The following is a 26,398-nucleotide window of genomic DNA, read 5'->3' as shown; positions in this document are numbered from 1 at the left end:
CATTTTCTTGGCTGAAAATGAATAAATTGAGACAGTGTGAAAATTGTGACCATGAAGCCTGCTGACTCACCCCTAATGTGACCATTCACACAGCCAACCCTCTGTCCATTCCGTTTTGTCCTGTCCTGACCTGCACTCATGCTGTTTTCTTACATCAAGAGATTGGTTTTCCGTAGGACACTGACCATGGAACTTCTGAGCACACAAGTGACTCCATTTTCAGAAAAAGAGCACTAGGTCCGTTAAGAAAACAGGGGCAGCTCTGGAAAGCCAGGAGTAAACTGCTTAAATACAATTGTTAGGGGGAAGTGCCGGGCCCAGAACTTCCTGGGTTACAGACTGTCATTTGAGCTCCATCCTTGGACGCAGTTTATTTCTCTTCTCACTCTAGGCTCAGAAGGAGGGCGATGGAGCAGGAGCCAATCAGCGACAAGGAGGCGGGCTGTATGAACTGTCCAATCAGGTGGCTCCATAGGGAGGGACCTTCTGGAGTCTTGGCTCCAAAGTGAGCATCCTGAGCACCTTGCTGAGAGCCCCCAGCTTGCTAGGTCACCTTCTGTGACTTCTACTGGCTGCACGCTGCATGGGAAGGACTCTGGGAGACCCTGAAGCCATGCAATGGTGATGTTGTGGGAGAGAAACCGGGAATGGGATGGAATCGGGAAGAAGTCTGAAAGGAAGGGGCCAGAGCCAGCTACGGGGACTACAACCTCCCCGCTTAGCTCCAGACCCTGCGGTTCTTCTGGGTTTTTGGTGCTTTTGTCCCTTTTTCCCTGTGCTGGGTCAGGGTTAGTCCCGGGTTCCCTGCATCCTGTCCCCACTGTGACACTCCCAGCCCACAGCGCTGTCTCGGGTGGCTCCAGGCACAGCCTCGTCTACACCACTCTAGGGAGATTCAGGGGCCCAGTAGGGGAGACCCTGATTCAGGCATGGGTTGGAGCTGGGTGCAGCTGTGATGTGCTAGGTCCCTGGTCTCCTTCCTTTTAGTAGCAGACCTGGAGGATCTGACATTTATAAACGTTTGTGATGCAAGGTCTCATACCCGTAACTAGTCTCCTCAGACTTTTTATGTTCACAATGAATCCCAAAATTTCCAATATTTCCCCATATTGCCAAAGTCACAATAGGTGTCGATAAGCAGGTGATGTGACTCAGGGGCGGAGTGCTTGCCAACTATGCACTGAAATCCTGCATTCCATACTCAGCAACCCCCAAAATTATCACCTTAATTGTTTGTCAGACCTGCACTCACAGTGATAAAGAATAGAGCTCCTTGGGCAGGGGATTTGGCTCAGCGGTTTCACCGCCTGCTGCGCAAGTGCAAAGACCGAAGTTCAAAAAAAAAAAAAAAAAAACTCGTGGGCTCACATTAGTCATGAACCAAAAAGAAGATGTTAGGAGACTTTTTATTGGAGTTAAAAATAGCTCCCTGATTTCGTGGAAGCATCCTGAGTGGCCATGTGGCTGCTCAATCCAGAGCTAATTATAGATAATCAGAGTAACTGCTCAATTGTTTAATGGCCACTTATCGTAGATGACTTTATTTAAAAATGACCATTTGGAACTCAGGTTCTCAAACTGATAAGGAAAAGTTTTAGATAACTTAATAGATTGAATATTAAGGTAGTTGTAGAAGGAAAATAAGTAATGCATTCTTTTAAGATTTGCTTTTTCTGTAACTCCTTGTTTAAGGTGAGGATTATCTGACTCTAACCAGTAACTTCATTAACCTAACAAAGTTACCCTGCCAGGGTGAATTTACAATGTATTTGTGCCTATCTTGTGTCTGTGATTTATAAATAGGAACTGGAATTGTATTTACACATCAAAGACCAATAGGGATGAGATAATGGCTTAAAAGGATACAAAAAGGGAAACACAAAGGGGGCGAGGATACTGACCAGACTGGTTTCTGGCATTCCACCCGCTCGCTAGAAGAAATTTTATTATTTTATCCGAATTCTGTGTCTCTGTGTATTTTCAAGATTTCTGTAACAAAACCTTTTTTTGTTATCATGTAAGTTTTGTAGAAATCTGAGATTGTAGAGAAAAACTGGTCATTTTGCACTTAGGTTCTGGAAACTAAGGAGTTTAGTAGGGAGTGGCTGCGTTCCATGTTGCCTGAGAAGTTGACTCTCGGTCCACTGTCTGTAACTCACTATTCTTACTTTAATTTTTATCAGTATGGCTTATTTCCTAACTATCTCAGGCCAATTTTCCCTAGCTAGGTGCCTTACTCATACGATAACTAAATAAAATATTCTTTACAATTAGACTATTTAAATGAGGCCTTCAAGAGAGTTTATTTATAACACTGAGAAAAATGGAGGGGATGTTGATGTATTACTAAGGGAAGGGAAGGGATTCATGCTAAAGAAATCTTTCTGAAGTGGATGCCTATTAAACCCAAATTGAGAAACACGTTGAATTAGGGCATCTGCATGGACATGGGCATGTGACATTGGTAGTAGTGGAAAGGGAAATGGGGCTCTCATCTCTGAAATAATTGCTGTAGTTCTTGGACTGTTTCTACACATTGTTTTAAATTTGAAATATTGCTTGAAATGGATTTTGAATAAAGCACTGAAGTAGAAGTAAATCCCCATAGGTAAGGTCTACAGGCACATGAAGGAATAGGGATAAAAGGGTTTTTTGAATAGGTAGGAGCAAAGGGGAGGAAAAAGTAAACAGGAGAGCAGGGCTTGTGGGAGGGAGGAGAAATCAGCGACTGTAATGAGCTCCCTCCCAAGGTCAGATTGTTCTTAGCGTGACAGTAACTGAAGGGTCGTGTGCTGCCTTGGCATGAGAGTGGGTCAGAGGTCACAGGCCTAAAGAAAGGAGGGGACTTAGTGACAAATACTATAAATAAGTCTTCTGCTACTACTGATCCGTTCACCTAATTGTTTGGCAAAATTAGAAATTAGGAAACTGATCTTGTAGGTTTAAAAATAGGGTGGGTGTCATCATTGAAATAGAATGAGAAGGGTTTTCTTTTGGATACAAAAGATTCCAAAGTGTGCTTGGTAGTTTTTATTGTACAGGGACTGAACTCAGGAAGTCTGCTCCAAGCCACACCTGCCCCTCAAAAATTTTTTTTTGAGACCTGGTCTTAACTAAATTGCCCAGGCTGGGGAGAACTTTTGATACTGTTTCCACCTCCTTGACTGTTGAGAAGACAGGCATGTGACATTTTGCCAGTTCGAGATTGGGATTCTTTAATCACCATGATTTACAAAGATTTCAGTGGTTGGGTAAAGTAAACATCAGTGAGGCATGGTGGTGCACACCTTTAATCCCAGCCACATGGGAGACTGAAACAGGAATATTGCAAGGTCAAGCCCAGCCTGGACAATTGAACAAGATCCTGTTTCACTATGATATAAATATGTTGGGATATACCTCCAATCTAATTCATCTAACATGCATGAGGCCCTGAGTTAAATCTTTAGTACTGAAGCAAAAAAGAAAAATTATTTAGTGGAAACCTGTCAGTTTTGTAATTTGTTTACTTTTCTCACTAGTGTTATATGGTACAGTACTTGCTCATGATGGTGGACAGCAGTGAAGAGTCACTGCTCTCTGTTAGCAACTGGACACCAGGGGTAAACAGCCAGTGATTTACAGTGGACTGTATTTTATGAAGTTCATGAGATATTTAGTATTTTATTATGAATTTTGTATTGTGTTACATGTATTTCCCCAAACACAGGTCAAGGCAAATGTGTTGAGCAGGTTTAAAAGGTCCAGGGCTTGACAATGATGTTTGATTGAATGGGTATATTCGGTGCATTTTCAATACGTTTTATTTTTAACTTCTTTGGGTTGATCATATTTTCCTTTATTCAAGTAGCATCTGTAGACTCATTCTTTCAACTCTTCAAAAGTCCTTTGTAGAACATGACATTCATCAGATTGTTTCCTGTTTTGAATGCTGTATTAATCAGCTTCACCAGAGCAATCCAACCAGGAGACAGTCTGAGTATTTTTTTTGTGTGTGTGTGGTACCAGGGATGGAACTCCGGACCTTGAACTTGGGAGACAGGTGGTAGAATCACTAAGCTAAATCCCCAGCCCTATGAGTATTGTTTTGAAAAGGGAAGACTACTCTGGGACTTGTTTTGGTTTGTATGTGGGTGTGTTTGTTTTGCTTTGACTTTTTTTTTTCCGTTTTGGTTCTGGTATTATAAAGAGGTCCTCCACTCTGGTCTAACTCTGGCTTACATTACCATGACAAGGAGATAGGGTCAAACTTTTCAATGAAGATACTGGGCTGAGCAGTTTGAACACAGGACACCAAGCATATGCAAGGCTAAAGAAAATACACTTCCATTCCTAGTTCCAATTTATGCTGATTCTGGGAACCCTTCTAGCTGCTTTAACCTTAGGTCAACATCTCCCTTTCTATACTGGGTTGTTCCCTCCTACAATGCCACTTCCTCTTCCATCACCTTAGTGGGCTGAAGGCAGGCATGTCCAGCAAGGTTGCTTCCAAGACTGTTTCTCTGTGAAGTGATTTGTATCTCTCTGGGGAGAGAGATGACCATGAGCCTTTATTGTGTGTTCCATAAGTGACCAGAGACTGTAGTCTCTGAAATCCCCGCAGATGTCTCCTGGCTTCCTCAAACTCTGAGGACAAAACTTCCATGTTGGCATCCTGGAGAAGACCTTGGAAATGGTTCATGGAGAAAGGCACAGTTGAGATAAAGCACAGAGCTTCAGTTCGAGGCACCCCTTAGTCTGTCCTCCTGTCTCCCAGTGGGTGTCATCATAGACCATCAAGCAGCGGAGCCTGTTCTGTCTCTTCACACTAGTGACATCTGGAAAGTGGTGTGGGTGGTGGGGACAAGAGGAGTGGGCAAGGACAGAGTATTTGGGCTGGTGTCATTCATTCTGCTTGGGTTTGGGGTGTGGAGAATTTTAACAGCTCTTGTGGTCTTTGCCCACTCTGGGTACCTTGTCATTCAGGAGATTATATGCCCATACCGCACCTGCTAAGTTGGTGATTTTCAGGCACTGGTGATTGTGCACATCAGGAAACATGAATGCGTCTCAACTCTTTTTGTTGTAATCATAGTGCAGAGCGTGAGCAAGATTTGAAGCATGGGTAGAGGTCAAGGATGTTGATCAGTGTCACATAGCCCACAGGACAGCCCTTTAAAGAATGAAATATTAGACCCAAATATCACTAGTGCTGTGCTTGACAATCCTGTTGCAGGTGTCTTCTTTCCACAGTTGTGACCCTGCTCATCACTTCTGGGTTCTGCACCATAGCTTCATGTACATTGTTTATGCTGGCTATGGACCCTAGAGCATGATGAGTACTGTGCATGTGCTCTACCAGTGAGCTACACATCAATCTCATGTACATACATGTTTAGTGTGCCCAAATGAGAGTATGTTAGAGTTCATCCTGCATTTTACTTGATTCACTCAGTATTATTTTCCAGATTTATTTGAATTGCTATATATGTAGCTCCTGACAGGGTCTCCACTGTTTGTCTCCAGAACATCTTAATTGGCTTTCCACAGTTTTGGGAAAGCAGGCTTGTCTAGTTCTGTCAATGGTGTAAATGCCACAAGGCACATTCATATGCTGCCCTAGAAGCAGATTTGAGAAAATGAAGGGGGAAGGTGCCTCTGCAGTTAAAGCCCAGACTTACTGACCAGAAGTTTGCCCCCATTCCCTCAACACGTCCAGGCTTGCCTAGCCTGGCTCTTCCTCCCGAGCATCTCAGAGATTTTCTTTGTTCTCAGTTTGGTTACCTCCTCGCCAAAAGTAAATGAGGTGTAACTCTGTGGGCTGAGCTTGCTGTCTGTAATGCCTAATAACCAACGGATTTGCTGAGCCCCTATGACTTGTACTCTTTGTAACTCCTGCAAGCCCGCCCCCTCCCATGAGTGTAACAGCCCTGCTCCACCCCAAAGGGGGGTCAGTCCCTTGGTGTGTGAACCCAGGCTGACTCACCCTTGCTAAGAATAAAGCTTGTTCTACACTTTGCCTCCTGGTGTGCTTTCCATGCTCCCAGAAGAACTGTAGTGCATAACAAAACTTTCTGCTTCAAAAACACAACAGATGCTCAGGGCTCAGGAGCCTATTTGCTGGTGCCTAGACTATGTATCCATTTAGATCTTAATGTACCCCAACCCCACTTCCATCACCAGGCAGCACTAATTCCTATTTCTCGTGGCCTGCCAACATTAGGCTTTTTCTAATTTGATGAATTTCATGAATTTATAGCAAAATTTAATTATGTCTTTTCACATTTTTCTGTCTTTTATGCATCCATTTTATGTACTTTTTTTCATTTCCTGTGTAAGCCCTTCTATAAAATATCTGCTTGTATCTTATTCTCATGTTTGGCAAAGCCCAACCGACCTCCACTGCTGCTTGACAAAGTTCCAGCTGGGGGAGAGAAAGGGTGGAACACATCGTACCCTCATGTGTTATTTTTTCTTGCCATAATGTTTATAATTGTTACTCTGATCACAGGAGTCATTGTGTTTGTGACTAACAACAAACTCTCCATGAGGCACATTGGTCATGATATATTGAAATCTAATCTGGCTCACAAGTCCCAAATTCCACTTTCTCTTAGTTCTATTGCCACATCCACTTCTAAAAAATCCTCTCCTAAAACTCCCTCTGTTTTCCTGCTACTGTAACTCCTTTCTTCTATTGATGACTTTCTTTTTACTAAAGGGGTCTTATAAAGAGACTGAAAGGACAGGTTTTAGATGTAAGACACAGTGGGAAATGGGAAATAGAAAGTTAAGACAGATAAATACACTAAGGAGGCAAGTTACTCAATATTTCTCAAAGTGCTGTAAATATCTCCTGCTCATGGCCTATGAACCCAAATGACATTTAGTTAAGATGAATAGAAGTAAAGAAAAATAGAGAACTAATAGCAAACTGTATTAACCATTGTGCAGTTTCTCAAGGGCCAGCTGGTGACCACAAGTTTGACATTTAATTTGATTAAGTTACTTTCTGTTCTGCTTAGATATGGGAAAATACTTTCTGTTCTGCTTAGGTATGGGAAAATAAGGGGACAATTGTAATTTTTAAGAAATGTATTCATGATGTTCAATGAAATGAATCAGCTTAGAAAAAATATACTGTTTAGCAAAAATAACCTTTACCTCATCAGATATTGCTAAGGCAACATAAAATGTAAACATGTTCCGCCCAATGCCTCTTCGCTATTGCTTAAAGAGATAAAAATAAATCAGACCCTGAGACTTCTCAGAAGGAACCCGAACATTGCTTGTGAAGGTGCTTTTCTCATTGCGGGCCCAGGACATCTCCCCTTACTACCCAACATCAACATAGACTGCAGCTGGTCTGCGGCACATGTTTGTGATGAGAAATTATTTTTGATAAAATCTCTTTTTGTTCTAGGTATTTCTTTGTCAATTATAGAGAATCAACATTCCTTCTCATGATTTTTCCATCTACATGTTATTTTATAAAGTATTTTCTTTCCTGAACAGAAATCCTAAGTTACTTTTTGCATCTTCAAAGTCACTTTAACATTTGTGGCTTTACAATTTTATTTCTGAAGATTTTCTCATTCCTAGATTTTGTTTTATTTTGTTTTTTTGAGACAAGGTCCACCTGCCTCAGCCTCCCAAGTGTTGAGTTATATGTGTGCACCGCCATACTTGTGCTCGATTTTCTTATACTGTGCTTTTTCTCCTCATATTTTACTTTCATATGTTTGTTTGTTTGGTACCGGGGATCGAACTCGGGTCTTTGTGCTTGTGAGGCAGGTGGCAAAACCACTGAGCTAAATCCCTGGTCCTGTTATGTATGTTTTAATCTACCCAGAGTGCACATTTGAATGTTCATGATGCAAAAATCAGATTCACTTTGCATATAAAATGAGCAATTTACCACCATAAAGGAGTGATGGAATCACATTTTACACTTGATTTGTACTGCCAGCCTTATGAAATCTGTTTAAAGGTAATATATTTCTTGGTACTTCTTATAAATTTAGTGTGCCTACCGGTTGACTGAGTTTCAAGTTTAAGTGACTATAACTGTATAGCATGTTCTAAATAATGGGAAAGGATATCTATCTCCTTTACTTTTTCTGGGGGGGAGGTGTATGGGATCGAACTCAGGACCTTGTGCTTTCCAGGCAGGCGTGGTGCCACTGAGAGCTAAATCCCTGGCCCTCTACTTTACCTTTTTATTGGATTTTTGATAACTATAACACTGTCCTTTGTTTTTCAGAAGGAATTTTAATAGATGTTTGTTAAATTTAGAGTTGTTTACTGGTATTATAAATATGGTTATATTAAGTATATAATTTAAGGAATTCCTAACATATTGCATCGTCAAATCTGAGTCTGTACATTATTCTCCTGATTCTCCAGATCATCTCCAATTTTATTTGTATGTGTGATTTTTCTCTTTGAAGATGGAGACTTTTAAAGAATTGGTTGATATTAATAGGGAAAAGTTTTAGATAACTTAATAAGTTCAATATTAAGGTAGTTGTAGAAGCAAAATAAGTAGTGTGTTCTTTTATGATTTGCTTTTTCCATAACTCTTTGTTTAAGGTGATGGTTATCTGACTCTTTAACCAGTAACTTCATTAACCTAACAAAGTTGCAATGCCAGGGTGAATTTACAATGTATATGTTCCTATCTTGTGTCTCTGACTTGTAAATAGGAACTGGAATTGTATTTACACTTCAAAGACCACTGGGGATTAGGTAGTGGCTAAAAAGGATGTAAAACGGGGGCGCAGATACTAACCAGGCCTGTTTCTGGTCTTCCCGCCCGCTCGCGAGAAGAAATTTTATTATTTTATTCGAATTCTGTGTCTCCGTGTAGTGTATTTCTTTCCGAGATTTCTGCAACGATATAGCATATTACAATTTTTAAATGATTTTTAAAGTGGAGTGTGAGATCATTTCTAAATGTCAGTAATATCTTTGCTTTACAGTGATAAGTGAAGAGGCTTTTTTGGGGGCGGGGGGTATCCGGGGTCAAACTCAAGACCTTGTGCTTGCGAGCCTGGTGCAGTGCTACGCAGCTAAATCCTTGGCCCCAGCAAAGAGGCATTTTCATTAACAAAACAACATATTGGTAGAGACTGACTGAGGAACGAGATGGGAGAATCTAGTCTATTCCTTTCAAGGCAGCTTTCAGAAGCATTTGCAAAAATCGTAAGCAAGTTTAGTCTTCTACTTAAATGTGTTTCTGACATTGTAGTTTTTTCCTTAAAATGTTCATTATAGCCACATGGTATAGGGTCATCCCTGAACTTTTCATTCTATTAATAACAAAATATTTTTTCCTATTTTCACTAATAATCAGCTAAACAGTGGTTGTTAGACAGCAGGCTTTTAGAATTCTCTAGTTTTTGTGTATACTGCTTTGAGAGCAAACTGTTCAAGAGCTGTATTTACTTTAATTTGTATTCTGATTGTGCATCAGGTAGCTTCATTGTATTAGGATAGTTTTGGATGGCTTTTTTTTTTTTTTTGGTACTGGGAATCAAACTCAGGTCCTCAGCTTGTGAGGCAGGCGCCAGAACCACTGAGCTAAATCCCTGGCCCTCTATTGGGATAGTTTTAATGAGTATTTAAACTAGGAGATACACTATGACTTCCTCCAATACTGTTACCAAATTTTACATCTTGATTCTTTCATCATTCATGCATAGAGATTTTCTTTTCTTTCTTTTTTTATTTTTTTTGGTACTACGGATCGAACTCAGGACTTTACACTTGCAAGGCAGGTGGTGAAACCACTGAGCTAAATCCCCAGCCTTAGAGATTTTATTTTTAATTTCAATCCTTTTGTTGCTTTTTGTCTATCTTGCTGTATGTCCTGTGATAACACATTAATTTTTGTTTCATGTTACAGAATAGTGGGGACTGTGAATATCCTTGACTTATTTCTGATTTTGAAATAATTCATGAACTGCATCTCCATTCATTGTAACATTTGCGAGTTTTATGGTACATGTGCTTTATCGCGTTATTAATCACATTGTGATTTTTTTTCATTAAAAGCTTTTACGAAATAACAAAATTTGAGTTTTAGGAAATATTTATACCAATTCAAATAATCATATCAGTTCTTTCTTTTGTCGTTTTTTTAAGGGGCTTTTTTTTTCACCTTTTTGGTGTCGGGAATCAAACTCAGGGCCTCACATTTGCCAGGCAGGTGCTGTGCTGCTGAGCTACATCCCCAGCCCTCTGTTGCTTTTTTGTGGTGAGTTTCACCATAGCTTTATGATGCTGAGCCATCCTTTGATGAAGTGAACAGACACAACTTCATTATCATATAGTCACTTTTTTCCTATGTGTGGTGCTTAGATTGAGCCTGCATTATGCAGGCTGGGGGCCCATGCTACTACTTTAGCTACATACAAGGATTAGAAACTATTTTCTCATACACCCTTGTATTTACTAGGTAAAGTTCTATCCTGGATTTGAAAATGTGCATGCACATGTGTAATGGACCTATATTTACCTTTTCTTATAAAGATATTGTCTAGATTTAGCTACACATTTCATTATCCTGGTAACATAAACTGCAGAGATTTCTTTCTCTCTTTTTTTTTTTTTAAAGTTTTTTGAGACAGGGTCTCGATATGTAACCCAGGCTGGCCTTGAACTCATAGTGATCCTCCTGGCTCAGCCTCCCGAGTGCTGGGATTACAGGCGTGAGCCACCATCCTCAGCTCTTCTTTCTCCTTTTTTGCTTACAAACATTTGAGACCATGCCCAGCCAAATATACCATACTTATTATAATGTTCATATATGTATATATTTGCTATACATAATAAATATATTCATCCTGAGAAATTGGTACATATGCAGATGGCATCTTGATCAATGTCTGAAATCACTTGAAAACTCACCGGGAGATGAGTTTATGAAGGAAAGGTTTTTTTATTGTCACTTTGATTGCTTGCCAACTTATTTCATTCTCCACTATCTGCCTCTTCTGTTGCCAAATTTGTAACTTTATACATCTCTCAGAATTTTTCCACCATCTAAAATTCATTAAATGAAAATTGTTATACTTTTTATTTCTTTTCAACATCCTGTCTTACAAAGATGCAGTGGTATACATCTGTAAGGCCAGCATTCAGGGGCCTAATACAAGAGAATCAAGAGTTGATGGCCAGCATGAGTCACACAGTGAGATCCTTCCTCAGAAATTAATATATTCGTTATCCTTATATTTTTTTCTCATTTTCTCATAGTGTTTTCTTGTTGCCTATTATTACGTCTTGATTATCTTTTCATAAATAAATATATATACATATATGTTTTGTTTTGTTCTGTTTTTTGAGACAGGGTCTCGCTGTGGAGTCCAGGCAGGCCTTAAACTTACTATGCAACCCAAGCTGGCTTCGAACTTGTAATTCTCCTGCTCCAGCCTCCCATGTGCTGGGATTACAGGTGTGTGCCACCACACCTGGCTTCTTTTCCAATATATTGATTCCTGTGTCATAAATTATTCATTGTGGGTTTTTGTGTTTTTTTTGTACTGGGGATCGAACTCGAGACCTTGCACTTGCAAGGCAGGTGCCGGAACCACTGAGCTAAATCCCCAGTCCTTCATTGTGTTTTTGATCCAATGTTTTGCTAAATATATTTCTCAAAAGATATATGTCACTGAAAGTTCTTTTTTCCAAACATTGTCATTATATCCTAAAATCATTACTTATATATAGTTCTAAATAAAGAAATTTATTTCATGGCTTTCTATTGAAACTGCTATTTAATAATGTATTTTGCAGCTAGGCATGATGACTTATGCTTGAAATCCCAGCACTTGGGACAAAGATAGCAGGAGGATCAGTACAAGTTTGAGGCTGGCCTGGGATACTTAGTGAGTTCAAGGCCAGCCTGAACTACATACATAGTGAGAGTCCATCTAAACAATGAAAAACATTTTGCATCAAAACCACGAGTGAACTAATAATGTAGTTTAGTGGTAAAGTGCATGCTCAGTGTGACTGAAGACCAGTATTCCATCCCTCCAGTGAGAAATGAAAACAAATTGGAATTGTCAACCTATTCCTTCCCTATTGTTTGTAGTACTTGTGTATTACAATCTATACAATATTTATACTTTGTGATTGAAGAATTTCTTATGTCCTAACAGAATTTTTTGTAAATGTCTATTTTTTGAAAAACATTTATTTCTTGTTTTATACAAGTGTAAGTATGTCTAATACCTATTGTCTGAATATTTCTAAGTGCATTAGAATTAACAACCTTTAATTGCATTTATTATGGATGGTAAATTTGCCACCAAAACCATCTACACACGTATATTGATTGAGGCAGGTCCATTTCTATCTGAGTGAAGATGTGCTGTTTACGACTGGAATTTCAGGGAAATTCTCTAAGATATTTGCAATTCTATGTTAGTTTCATACCAATATAATCTCATGCTAAATTGCCCATTCTGACCTTTAAATTGTGATCCCCTTGCTTTAGTCTCCCAAGAAGCTGAATTTGCAAGTGTATAGCATTGTTTTCTGCATTTTTTACTCAATAGGAAATAAGGTATCTGGATTGAATATTGAATGTACAGATTAAAAATAAATCAAATCTTTGAGGTATCTCCATACTGATTTCCACAGTGGTTGCCCCAGTCTGCACTCCCACCAACAATGGAGAAGGGTTCCTTTCTCCCCACACCCCCGCCAGCATTTGTTATTGGTTGATTTCTTGATAGCAGCCATTCTTTCTGGGGTGAGGTGGAATCTCAGTGTTCTTTTCATCTGCATCTCTTGAATAACCAGTGATGTTGAACATTTTTTCATATATTTATTTGATGCTTTTATTTCTTAGCCTGAGAAATGTCTGTTCATTTCAGATGCCCATTTTAGAATTGGGTCTTTGAATTTGGGGGGGGGTCTGATTTTTTTCAGTTCTTTATATATTCTACATAGTAGTCCTTTGTCTGAGATACAATTGCTGAAAATTTTTTCCCACGCTGTAGGTTGTCTCTTCACTCTGTTGGTGGTTTCTCTTGCAGTGCAGAAGCTTTTTAATAAGATCCCAGTTGTTGATTCTTTGTGCAAGTTCCCGTGGCACTGAGGATTTGCTCATAAAATCTTTTCCTATACCAATTTCTTTGAGTTCTATCTAACTTATCTTCCAGCAAGTTTAGTGTTTCTGTCTTAATATTTAAATCTTTAATCCACTTCAATCTTAATTTAGTGCATGGTGATAGGTATGGGTCTAGTTTTAAACTTTGGCAGGTTGAAATCCAGTTTTTCCAACACCATTTATTTAATAGGCTACTTTTCCTTCAGTGAAGATGGTTGGCTCCTTTGTCAAATATGAGGTGGCTGAGCATATCTCTAGTCATTTCTGCATCTTTTAATCTATTCCATTGATCCTTGGGTCTGTTCCTTTGCCAGCACCATGCTGTTTTTATCACAGTAGCTTTGTAGTATGGTTTCAAGTTGGGGATTGTAATACTCCCAGCCATATCTCTGTTGCCGAAAATTTCTTTTGCTATTCTAGGTCTCTTCTGGTTCCAAATGAATTTTTGGATTGTTTTCTTTAGTTCTGTGAAATATATTGTTGGAATTTCAATAGGCATTGCATTAAACCTATATAATAGTTTTGGAAGTATGGCCATTTTCACTATATTGGTTCTTCCTATCCAGGAATAAGGGATGTCTTTCCATTTTCTTATATCCTCCTCGATCTCCTTTTTCAAAGTGGTATAGTTTTCAGCATAGAGGTCTTTTGCTTCCTTTGTTAGATTGACTCCTAGATATTTCATTTTTTGGATGCTATTGTAAAAGAAATTGTTTCCCTAATTTCTCTCTCAATAGGTCTATTATTGGTATATAAAAAGGTTATTGTTTTTTGAGTGTTGACCTTATATCCAGCTACTCTACTGCATCTGTCAATTAAGTCTAGAAGTCTTTTGGCAGAGTATTTTGGGTCTTCTATGTAAAGTACCATATCATCAGCAAATAATGACAGTTTAACTTCTTCCTTTCCTATCTTTATTCCTTTTATTTCTTTCTCTTTTCTAATTTCTGTGGCTAATGTTTCAAGAACAATATTAAACAGGAGTGGTGATAGTGGGCATCCTTGTCTTGTTCCTGATTTTAGTGTAAAAGTTTTCAGTTTTTGACCATTTAGTATGATGTTGGCTGTTGGTTTTTCATAGATAGCCTTAATCAGGTTGAGATAAAGATCTTCTATTCCAATTTTCTGTAGGGTTTTTATCATGAATGGGTGTTGTATTTTGTGGAATGCCTTTTCTGCATCTATTGAGATGATCATATGGTTTTTGTCCTTGACTCTGTTAATATAGTATATTACATTTATTGATTTATGAATGTTGAAGCATCCTTGCATCCCTGGGATAAATCTGACTTGGTCAGGGTGTATGATCTTCTTGATGACCTTTTGTATTCTGTTTGCCAGTATCTTCCTGAGGATTTTTGCATGAATATTCATTAGGGAGACTGGCCTGTAATTCTCTTTTAGGGTTGTGTCTTTCCCTGGTTTTGGAATCAAAGTAATACTTGCTTCCAGGAATGAATTTGGAAGTTTTGCTTCCCTTTCTTTCCTTGATAAGTTTAAAGAGTAATGGCGATAGTTCTTCTTTAAATGTCTTGTAGAATTTAGCAGTGTAGGCATCAGGACCTGGGCTTTTCTTTGTTGGTAAATTTTTTATTACATTTTCAATTTCACTCATTGTAATTGGGGTGTTTAGAATTTCTATATCTTCTTCATTTAACTTTGGTAATTCATATGTATCTAGGAATCTGTCCATTTCTTCTGTGTTTTCCGTTTTATTAGAGTTCAGGTTTTTGAAGTAGGTATTGATGATGCTTTTGCTGGATATGTTGTGACTTCACCTTTTTCATTCTTGATTGCATGGATTTGAGCCTTTTCTTTCCTTGTTTTGATAAGGTTGGCTAAGGGTTTATCGATTTTATTTATTCTTTAAAAAACCCAACTCTTTGATTCATTAATTTTTTGTATCGTTCTGTTAGTCTCCATTGCATTGATTTCTGCTCTGATCTTTATAATTTCCTCTCTTGTACAAGCTTTGGGTTTGTTATACTTTTTTTTTTCTAGGAGCTTGAGGTTCTGCATTAGGTTGTTTATTTGAGTTCTGTTTTCCTAATATGGGCATTCACTGCTATGAATTTCCTTCCTGTATCTGCTTTCATTGTGTCCCACAGATTCATGTATGTTGTACTGGCATTATCATTTACTTGTAGAAACTCTCTAATTTCTTCTTTAATTTCCTCTGTGACCCATTGTTTGTTCAGGAAAGTGTTATTCAATTTCCATGTGTTTGTGGGGGTTTTGCAGTTTCTTATGCTACTGATCTCCAATTTTATTGCACTATGGTCTGATAATATACAGGCAATAACTTCAGTTCTTTTACATTTATTTAGACATGTCTTATGAGCTAGCATGTGGTCTATTTTGGACAATGACCCATGTGCAGCTGAAAAGAATGTATATTCTGATTTCGTGGGGTGGAACATTCTGTAAACATCTATTAAGTCCATTTGTTCAATAGCTTGGTTCAATTCTAGAATTTTGTTGTTAATTTTTTGTCTAGATGATCTGTCTAATTGTGATAATGGGGTACTGAGATCCCCCACCACAGTTGTATTAGTGCTTATTTGTTTTTTCATGTCCATTAATGTTTCTTTTGTATAGTTGGGAGCATTTGTATTTGGTGCATATATATTTATAATGTAAATATATTGGACTGTTCCCTTCACAAAGATGTAGTGACCATCTTTGTCTCTTAGTTTTGGTTTGAAATCTACTTTGTCTGTAAATAAAATTGCTACCCCTGCTTTTTTTCTGGGTTCCTGTGGTGTGGAGAACTGTTATCCATCCTTTTACTTTCAGTCTATGTATTTCTTTTTGAGTTAGGTATGTTTCTTGTATATAGCATATGGCTGGATTTTGCTTCTTAATCCATTCTGTCAGTCTATTTCTTTTGATAGGTGAATTGAGACCATTAACATCAATAGTTATAATTGATAGATATTGACTCATCCTTGTCATGATGTTTTACTATTGGTGGCTCTTTTATTTCTTGTTTGGTTTTTTTTTTCCCCCCCTTTCCCTTTAGTTTCTTACCTTTCCTGGTGGCTTCCCTCTGTTGGGCCTCATGGAGTTGTGATCTTCATTGTCTTTTTCTAGGATATTGCTTAGGATTGTTTGGAGTGCTGGTATGGTATTCATGAAATTTCTCAGGTGTTTGTCGTGAAAGTATCTAATTTCCCCATCAATTTTGAAAGATAATTTTGCAGGATACAACAGTCTAGGTTGGAAGTTATTTTCTTTTAGGGCTTGAAATACTTCACTCCAGACTCTCCTTGACTTGAGGGTTTGTGTTGAGAAGTTTGCTATGATTCTGATGGGTTTTCCTTTGATTTGTTTCTTTTCTCTAACTGCTTGTAGGATTTTGTTCTTCTGTTGGGTTTCTGGGATCTTGACTATTTTATGTCTAGGTGTAGATTTTGTTTTTTGATCATGGCTGGTTGGCATTCTATATGCCTCATTTATCTGTATGTCTAATTCTCCACCTCTGTCTGGGAAGTTTTCTACTATTACTTCTGTGAACAGTTTTTTATGTCATTTGTATTTTCTCCTTTCTTATGTTGGGCAATCATGGTTTCTATTTGTTTCTTATGGTGGGCATTCATGGCTTCAAGCATGTTTCTAGGCTCATTTATTTTTTTATCCGTTTCTCTTCCAGAGCTTGTAATTATGTCTTTCACTCTGCTCACCATCTCTGTAGTTATCTGGGAGATTATTTCTGCTTTGAATTTTTCTAGAGCCTCATTCATCTGTTTTGTTACTTCCTCTTCTATCAGTTCAGGGTGTCCAGGTGGTTATCAGACTTTTCCACCTCATTTTCCCCAGAAATTGCCTTTTGTGGGGTGGAGGTCTGAGTTTGTGACTTGTTTAAATGTCTTCTCATTTTAGTTTTTGGTACTGTCAGTTAAAAGTCAATGAGTCTCAGTAAGCCAGCCACCAACCCACGAAACCCAGACCGACCTCTAGCTGCAAGTCCCAAACTGAGCTCCCTGTCCTCCTGCAGGGCTGTACTCCAGAAGGTTCCACTACAGGTTCCAGCTGTCCCTCCCCCCAAAACAGTCCAGGTTCAAATGGGAGGTGATGATCCCTGCAGCTTACCAAGTACGGTGGCCTGGTGTGCCTATATTGCAGAGATTCTCTTCACTTTTCCAGTGGGCTTCAGTTTTCATCAGGGAGCCTGAGGCCTTCTCTCTGTTGTTCATTTCTGCAACTCAGGACAGTGGCCTTTATGTCCCCCTGTGCCTCTGTAGCATGGAACTAGGTAGCTGCACAGCCAAGAGGCCAGAAGTGAGGGTGACTGTTGTTACAGGCACCTGTGCAGCCAAGCTGGTGGGCCTGTGGGGCGGGGGGGCAGGGGTGTCCTCATGGTCTCCTGGATGCAAGTGGGTGGAGCAAGCCTGATGGAGCTGGGTGCAGCCACCCACGTCTGACCACAAGGCCCAACTGACAGCCTGTGTGCCTGCCCTGGGGTGTCCTCATGGTCTACTGGATGCAAGTGGGCAGGGCAAGCCTGATGGAGCAGGACATTTTATTCTCCATTTTGCCAAAGTCTACTTCCTGATTGTATTCTTCCATACTTCCATTTTTCTTTAATGATTTTTCTCAAAAAAGATTTGGTTCTTGTTTTCTACTTGGTGTTTTCTCTAGATTTAGATAGGTTGCAGCCATTTTTTGAGATTTTTGTTTATTGATCTTTACTCCCTGTATAGAAATTTTATACTGTGTACACAGCAAATATTTTCTTGTCTTTTTTATTTCCTGTGATTTTCATATATTTCTATTTATCCTTCTAATTCTGATGGTTAGTTGATTTTCTTCTGAAGGAACACATTTTCACATCTAAGTTCTTTCACCATATATCCTCAAGGCATTCAAGTTTGTCTTTTGCATTTCATTATGTAACTTAATAATTTGCACATAGAAGAGTATACAATCCAGGTTCCCAAGTACATATCTGTTTCTCCCTGAACATCAATGAAACAGGTTTTGATTTCCTCCAGAGACAAATAACATCAGCTCTGTTATGAATCAGTATTTTATGTATATGTGGATCCAATGAAGACTGTCTTCCTTTTTGAGTTGCCATTTTCCAGTTGTCATTCTCCCTAATAATAGTACAGTCTCCTATCATGTATAATGTGTAAGCTATCAACCTTCTTGCTCAAATGGTATTGAATGTTGTTAGATTTTTATTATACTCTACAGCTATAAATTTTTAACAAATCAAAGATGTCATTCATAAGTGACAGGTTTTTTGAAATTACCCTTTTTTGGGGGGAGTTTGAGGCAAGGTCTCACGTTGTATTTCAGACTGCCTTTGCACTTACAGTGTAGCCAAGGCTGGCCTCAAACTCCACGGCAGTCCTCCTGCATCAGCCTCCCAAGTGCTGAGATTATAAGCATGCACCACCACACCTGGCTGAAATTTTTACTTTGTGCCTAATTACTTTGTGATATATTGGTTTCCAATGCATATAATACATTTTATTCATTTCTTCTCCTTTATTACCCTCTCATATCCCCCTTGAATTTCTTACATCTGAGTACAAGGTGACCATGTGGAGACACTGAGTTAAAAGATAAAAATGGCACTTTTTCCTTACTTTCAATGTTTATAGCCTTGTTCCAATAAAACCTTTTCCATTAACATTTTAATTATTACTCATAAACATTATTTGATGTTCAATTATGTTTTATTTATGAAACCAAATTCAAGTTTCAAAATGCTGCCTAAGTACAATCAAAGAAAGGCTCAATGCCATAAATAATAAGATTTGAAAAGAGATATTACCGATGGTCCAGCAGAACCATTCATTAGCTATTTACCTGCCCCAGTGTTTCGTGGCTGGTGACCTTGTAGGCTCTTGCTGTTGGCTCTGCTTTAGGGCTTTAAGGCTGTGGATCAGTGCGCAGGTTCCCTTGCAGTGACCCCAGGAGGACCAGTGCTCCTCTTCTGCTGTAGCTTTAGCATTGAGTGGCAATCTAGCCTTAGAATTGCCATCTGAAAAAAATGTGCGTACGCATGGATTTGATGACCAAGACATACAGTTACTATTTGAAGGATTCAGCCCGTCAGATTTTTTGTTGTTTTCTCTTTTTGAGATGGTCTCACTATGCAGTTCAGGCTGGCCTTGAACTCACTGTGTAGCCCACACAAGTCTAGAAATTATGACAATCCTCCTGTCTCAGCCTTCTGAGTGCTGGCATTACAGACATGCACCACCACACCCAGATCTTGATTCAACTTTTTATGAGAGGAATTGAGATATCCCAGGGTGTGAGTCTCAACATTCCTTCAAGAAATACATATGTGTATTTAGGAGGCAGTGACCTTTAAGGATGTGGCTGTGAACTTCACCATGGAGGAGTGGGCTTTGCTGAATCCATCCCAAAAGAAGCTCTACAGAGATGTGATGAGGGAAACCTTTAGGAACATGACTGCCATAGGTAAGGATGACATCACGTTCTCATTTATACAACCAGAGAACATTGTTGCTCATTAGTGCAGTTTCATTAAATAGAATGTGAAAACATTTTGAAGAATATCTCAGGCCTGGTTACATTATACCATGAATCTAACTGGAGTCGTATTCATTTTAAAGTAATAATATAGTTTCTCCTTATATTTCTATGTCTGTAATTCAGGAACAGTCTGGGATCAAAAAGTTGGAGAAGAGTACAAAAATTACTGGAGAAATCTAAGGTAAATTACATTAAAAATGTTCCTGAAGAATCAGTGTGTGAACAGAAATATCACAACCAGGGAAATGTGGCCATGTTCAAATTTATTTAATCGCTCAATATTCTCCAATGAAGTGTATAATTTTAGTATGTGTAATCTGACAATTGAATACAGAAATATTCCAATATAGGAAACTATTGATTTCATGCAACATGTGACACTGACATGTAAGTATAAAAAATGTTCTTTTACGATCACTATCATGAAAATGTATGAAATTTCCCTTCAGTGTTGTGTGTAGGTGTATATGCAAAGAGATGTATTTTGAGTTTGACATAAACCCATCTTCAGGCTATTTTTGTATACATGTGAATATGAGACAATCTTAAAAATTTCTAACCTTGAAGCAGCATTCAAAGTACACATGAATGCTAGTGTTGTAATAACAAGTGTTTTCAAGCCATCTTCCAAAGAATTGAGTCTATTCACGTTCTAAAATTCTTAGAAGCCAGTCTCCTTCCCACTGTTGATGGGAATGTTAAGTATAGCCACTATGATAGTCAGTATACAGATATTTCAAAAAGTAAAAATAGAAGTTCCATTTGATCCAGAAATCTCTCTCCTGGGTATAGTTCCAAAAGAGTTAAAATCATACTATACTGATACATGCACACACATACTCAAAGTAGGACAATTTATAACAGCTAAGGCCTGGAATCAGCCTAAATGTTCCATCATTGGATGCATGGATAAAGAAATTTTTTGATAGGCTCAGTGTAACGATGCATTCCCAGCACTCTGGGAAGCTGATTCACCAGGATGGCAAGTTGAAGCTCAGCTTGAGCAACTTAATCATTAATGAGAATCTCTCTCAAAATAATAAACTAAAAACCTGGAGATGTGATTCAGTGCTAAAACCTGTTTAATTCCCAGCACTGAAAAGAAAAAGAAAAAAATGTGCTATATAATCAGCCATAAAAATGGATATCATGTCATTTGCCAAAAGAAATGGGTAGACCTTCATCCTGCAGTGTTAAGAGAAATAAGTCAGAAAAAAAAAGAAATGTCAGACACAGAAAGTAAAATGTCAGATGGTTTCTCTTATATGAGAAACCAAAAATATAAATTAGAGAGTAAAATAAAGGAGAAACAATTTAAAAAGGAAAGGCTGATTTTTTGGAGATGGGGAAGACAAGCGAGATAAGGAGAGAAGGGGGAGAGATGGGGAAAGGTATCAAAATGATCAATGTGTGATATACATATGTACCAATTGCCCAAAATGAAACTACTCTTTCTGTATTGCAAAACATAACAATTTTAAAATTCCCAAATTAATGCCACTCTTGGGAACAGCTGTTTTGAAGGTATCTTCCAGGACACTCAGTTAATTCATTGTCCGAATGTCTTAGGAGGCATCAAACCACAACATGTGTTAAATCATTAATATGGAGACCCATTTTATTGTGACTTTTTTCTTCACAGAAATGAAGAGGTAGAGAAATGTTATCAAAGTAAAGATTGGAATGAATGTGAAGAAATATTTCTTTATACTCCAGATGCTAATGTAGACAAGGAACAAGCTGGTTTAAAACCACCTGAGGGCCTTGCTTGCAAAAAGCCCCTGACTGGGCACTTGTCACTAAATGTGGCCATCACCGCTCACACTGGAGTGAAGCCATCTGAGTGCTTGGGATGGGAAGAGAAGCTACATAAATGTAATGAAAATGGAAGAACCTGCGGTGATCTCCAGTCCTTTCAGAAGGATGCAAGGACAGAAACTGGAGAGAAACCCTATGAATATAATCAATGTGGGAAATCCTACCACTATCTTAGTGAAAGAACTCACCTTAGAGAGACCTTTGTGTGTAAGAAAAACTTGAATGCCTCCAGCATATCCAGTGATGTTCGGATCCATGAAAGAAATCACAACGGGGGGAAGCTCTATGTATGTAAGCAGTGTGGGAAAGCTTTTCAGTCTCAAGGTTATTGTAACATACACAAAAGAACTCACACTGGGGAGAAACTCTATGTATGTAAGCAGTGTGGGAAAGCTTTTAGTTCACGAGGTTGTTGTAACCTACATGAAAAAACTCACACAGAGGAGAAACCCTATGTATGTAAGCAATGTGGGAAAGCTTTTAGTACCCAAGTTTATTGTCAAAGGCATAAAAGAAATCACAATGGGGAGAAACCCTATGTGTGTAAGCAGTGTGGGAAAGCTTTTAGTATGCAAGTTTATTGTAAAAACCATGAAAGAATTCATACTGGGGAGAAACCCTATGTATGTAAGCAGTGTGGGAAAGCTTTTAGTTCACAAAGTTATTGTAAAATACATGAAAGAATTCATACTGGGGAGAAACCCTATGTATGTAAGCAGTGTGGGAAAGCTTTTAGTACACGAGATTATTGTCAAAGGCATAAAAGAAATCACAATGGGGAGAAACCCTATGTATGTAAGGAGTGTGGGAAAGCTTTTAGTATACAAATTTATTGTAAAAACCATGAAAGAATTCATACTGGGGAGAAACCCTATGTATGTAAGCAGTGTGGGAAAGCTTTTAGTTCACAAAGTTATTGTAAAATACATGAAAGAATTCATACTGGGGAGAAACCCTATGTATGTAAGCAGTGTGGGAAAGCTTTTAGTACACGAGATTATTGTAAAATACATGAAAGAATTCACACTGGGGAGAAACCCTATGCATGTAAGCACTGTGGGAAAGCTTTCCTGAGGTCAAGTAAATGTCAAAGACATGAAAAAATTCACACTGGAGAGAAACCCTAGAATGTGAAGCAATGTGCTTTTAGCACAGCTGGCAATCGTGAAAGACATGAACATACTCACACAGAGCATTAAATCTATGTAAGCAAGGTAAGAAAGCTTTCAGTATTTGTGGTGCTTGCCAAAGAGAACTTACAGTGGGGAGAAACCCTATGTATGCAAGCAATGTGGGAATCCTTTCAGTATACGTACTGTCAAATGAATGAAAAAGTCTCACTGGGGAGAAACTTATTATACATGTAAGACTAGTTTTATAATCCTGTGGAGATTGCTCATGTAGTGACCTATAGGAATAATTAATACAAGAACTTGATGTCAGTATTTCTCCAGAAAATACAATCCCAGATCTAGATACCCTAATGTGTATACATTATATGTTTTTAGTAAATCACTTAAATGTCCGGATTATGTATCTGCAGTGTTACAGTTGACATAATTAGGTATTTTTATGTCAATGTGTTTGAGCTTAGTAGTCTTTTAATTAAGTATGGTAAATTAAAATATATTTTTTACTTTCAAGTAGAGTTAGCATTTATGTACATTTTCTTTAGTCTTTATAATTGGGAGATAAGGACCTCTAAAAACTTTTGTTAGGATTTTGCCACTATCTTTGTTTTTAAAATTTGGGTGTGTATACTCTTTATTCTGTGTAGCAAGATATGTTTGAATTTGATACCATATTTTATAGTAAGATATATTTTCAGAGACTTGTGAACGTTTTTGACAAAGTTGATTTTTTCACACAACTTAGATTAGCACATTGTTTCTCATATTGTGACAAAATATCTGCTTATATTCTAACATTATATATTTTATCATGTACATGATTTTTCCTTTTTTCATATTAGAGCCAATATTGTCATTTACATAATTTTTTTTGTACCAGGGATTGAACTCGGGACCTTGCACTTGGAAGGCAGGCGACGGCACCACTGAGCTAAATCCCTGGCCCCTGTAAAACTTGGTTTTCTTACCATCACAATTGTACTTTTCTTGTTTATATTGCAATGACTTTTAATTTGGTGGTAATTTTTCCAGCATATGTACCAAAAATAACCCAAACTGCTATGAAATTCTGATTGCCACAGGCCAGCAGGACCCTAACTTCTCTCCAAAAGGGTATCATGAATTAGCCATGACCCACACAGTGTAGGGTCTGAAGCTGGAGAGAGCAGTGGGAGATGAAGAAACCAAGACTATTCTTGGAAGTTGGGACCAGGTGGAACCATAGCTCGTTGGGAGCTAATGGCTGCCTGGAGTCCCATGCACTCTTTATAGTGGAAGGCAAACAGGAAGCAAAGGCAGGCCAAATAGTGCTATGTGGCCTACAAGGCCTAGGTGGAACGTAGCATGATTGTTTTGTGATTGGGGCATGCACAGAAAGGGAACAGGGAAGGATACATAATTAACTGTCTCCTGAGGCTGTGCCAGGGTCTACAATATGAGTCAAACAGATGACTCTCTAGTCTGAGGAGGAGCAAGGGAGTACGGAGGAGGTGAAGGGCCATCTGCAGGCTCAGCCCGCAGCACTCCAAAATTATAAATGATGGTATGATTTAACAGTAACACTTTCAAAGGAATTTTTGTCAGTAGTGGAATAGTTTTGGGGAAAATGATTGCTATTGAATGTAATGAGGAAAATGCCTTTATTTCCTAATATTGTGATGCAATTGTATCTTTGACAATCATATTTTCTGAGACAGGGTCTCACTGTGTAGTCCTGGCTGGCCTCAAACTCAAGGGGATCCTCCTGCCTCAACCTCCCAAGTGCTGAAATTACAGGCATGCACCACCATGCCTGGCCATCATTATTGTTTCTACCTAATAAACTAAAATAATGGCATGAAGCAAAACCTGATTCATGGTGGGGTTTTTTTTTTACTCTGCCATAAAGAAGGATGAGCTTGAGACATTTCTAGCTAAATGGATCCACCTTGAGACCATACTCTTTTAAGTGAAATAAATCAGATACACATGTTTAAATACCATACTGTTTTTCTGGTGTTAGTGTAAATAAGGACCAAAATGTTTAATAGATACTGGGAAATGGGAAGAAAATGTTCAAATGATAAGGGAAATAAAGGAGGATGTAGGAGGAAAGAAAGGACAAGAAAAAAAATAGGAAAAAATACAAAGTTTTTGTAAATGGGGGAAGGGGTTGAAAGGAGGGGAGGGGACTGAGGAAAAAGCAAGATATGTTATGTAGAGGTACAAACTGTCTACAATTAATATTGTGTATATCTAAAATGTACCAATAAAATCTTTAAAACCCAAGAAGAAAAATAAACAGTTGTGTCTTGATTTCATGGGAGGTTCATTCCTCCTCCCTGATCCTCACACTGCTGATCTCTTGCCATTCTTGGAAGCTGCTCCTCTCCATGGCAGGGACAGAAGCAAGCCTGAGAAGAGGGCTTTCCTGAGGACTTCCCCAATCAGGTGCCTTCTGTACTGGAGATCTGTACACCTGAAAGCCAGACGTCACTCAAGTCCCTCCACTGACCTGATCCTTTCCTCTAGTCCAAATGATAGATGCCTGTCTCTTTCCCAGGATCATAGAGGCAGACAGACTTGGCTTTGACTATGTCATCTCTCCACAACCAGAGAAGCAGTATGTCTTTTTGTTCTATACTGGGTCCATCCTGAAGAGGCTGCTCAGGTAAGGCAAGGAACCCTATTCCAAAAGGCAGCTTGTATAGGTTTCTCCTTGGTTAAAGAGCACAGTGTGAAGTGAGAGGGCAGTTGATAGGTCCATAGCTGGCTTCTGCAGATTCTTGGTTACTGAAGCACCAAGGACACATGCCTTATTCTCCCTAAGCAGGGAGCTCTTCTAGCCACCCAGTGAATGTGTGGCCTCTTCCTATTGTGGATTTTTTTGTTTTTTGAGACAAGGTTTATCCATGCAGTTCAAGTTGAACTTGTGGTCTTCCTGCCTCGGGTTGCTGAGGATCACAGGCATCCACCACCATGCCTGGCATGGAATTCTTCCACACTGATATTCACCCTCCTAAATTGTAGGGGGATAATCCAACTATTCTTGTTCAGTGGCTGCCATATTCCAGACCTGTACCACCAAGAGCATTGGCTGTTTTTTGGGTTTTTTGGTATGTTTTGGTTTGGGTTTTTTGGTGGTGTTGGGGAATCAAACCCAGCATTTCACACATACTAGGCACATACTGTTGTGCCACCACTGAGTACATGCCCAGCCTTAGTTATATGAACTAAAAATTACTAAGAGAGATGACATTTTCCTATTTTATAGATGAAGAACTGGATGTCCCAAGTGGTTATGTGACTGAGGCCACATGGCTGGAAATGGAGGATTCAGTTAGGTCTTTCTTCCTGAAAGTCCATGGTGTTTCTACTACATCACTATTGGCATCTGAGACTAACCCATAAGGGACACAGATTCATCAGATTTGGAGTTTGAGGCTGGCGGTGGAGTTGAGGAGCTCATCTTGTTCTGGGAAGGTACAACTTGCTTTACACAACCTTGTCTTTCCTTTGCACTTATCCCCCCCACCCCCGCCCCCCGCTCTACACTGTGGTGGCAACACTGATCTTGCCTGGCAGGGACCCTTCAGCATCTCACCTAAACAGCCCCTGACCCTGTCGCATGCAGGGACTATTTCTTACCCTTTCTTCCCTAATCTGGACCTACAGAAATATGTGGAAGAAGGTAATGTTATCTCCAAGATGACAAGTAAGGATGGGGAGGTGAATCTACAGGTAGCTGGTGTCAAAACCAAGACAAAGTGTAGGAACTGGTGCCTAATTCCAAGATCCACTCTTTATTTTTTGCCTTGTGCTACTCAGCCTCAGTAGCCTCTCAAAGACATAG

General features: G+C 38.9%; 1 protein-coding gene across 1 annotated transcript; it reads left to right on the top strand.

Moving 5' to 3' along the window:
- The first annotated feature begins 486 nt into the window (after positions 1-486).
- LOC110349064 (uncharacterized) lies at positions 487-25,286 on the top strand. Its single transcript, XM_087210699.1, has 4 exons — positions 487-621; positions 19,417-19,543; positions 19,742-19,799; positions 21,261-25,286. Exons 1-4 carry the CDS (start codon positions 619-621, stop codon positions 22,561-22,563), a joined length of 1,491 nt encoding a protein of 496 aa, XP_087066825.1. The 5' UTR covers positions 487-618; the 3' UTR covers positions 22,564-25,286.
- Positions 25,287-26,398: the final 1,112 nt, after the last annotated feature.

The sequence above is a fragment of the Heterocephalus glaber genome, unplaced genomic scaffold (genome assembly GCF_053883595.1).
Source record: "Heterocephalus glaber isolate CG9 unplaced genomic scaffold, H.glaber_assembly_v1.0 deba00001175, whole genome shotgun sequence".
Taxonomy (NCBI): domain Eukaryota; kingdom Metazoa; phylum Chordata; class Mammalia; order Rodentia; family Bathyergidae; genus Heterocephalus; species Heterocephalus glaber.
This window is presented reverse-complemented; position numbering and strand designations above follow the sequence as displayed.

Excerpts from the sequence above, each read along its gene's own strand:
- LOC110349064 (XM_087210699.1), top strand. Across the intron at positions 19,544-19,741 it reads TAGGAACATGACTGCCATAG|GAACAGTCTGGGATCAAAAA; the intron begins GTAAGGATGACA and ends TCTGTAATTCAG. Across the intron at positions 19,800-21,260 it reads AATTACTGGAGAAATCTAAG|AAATGAAGAGGTAGAGAAAT; the intron begins GTAAATTACATT and ends TTTTCTTCACAG.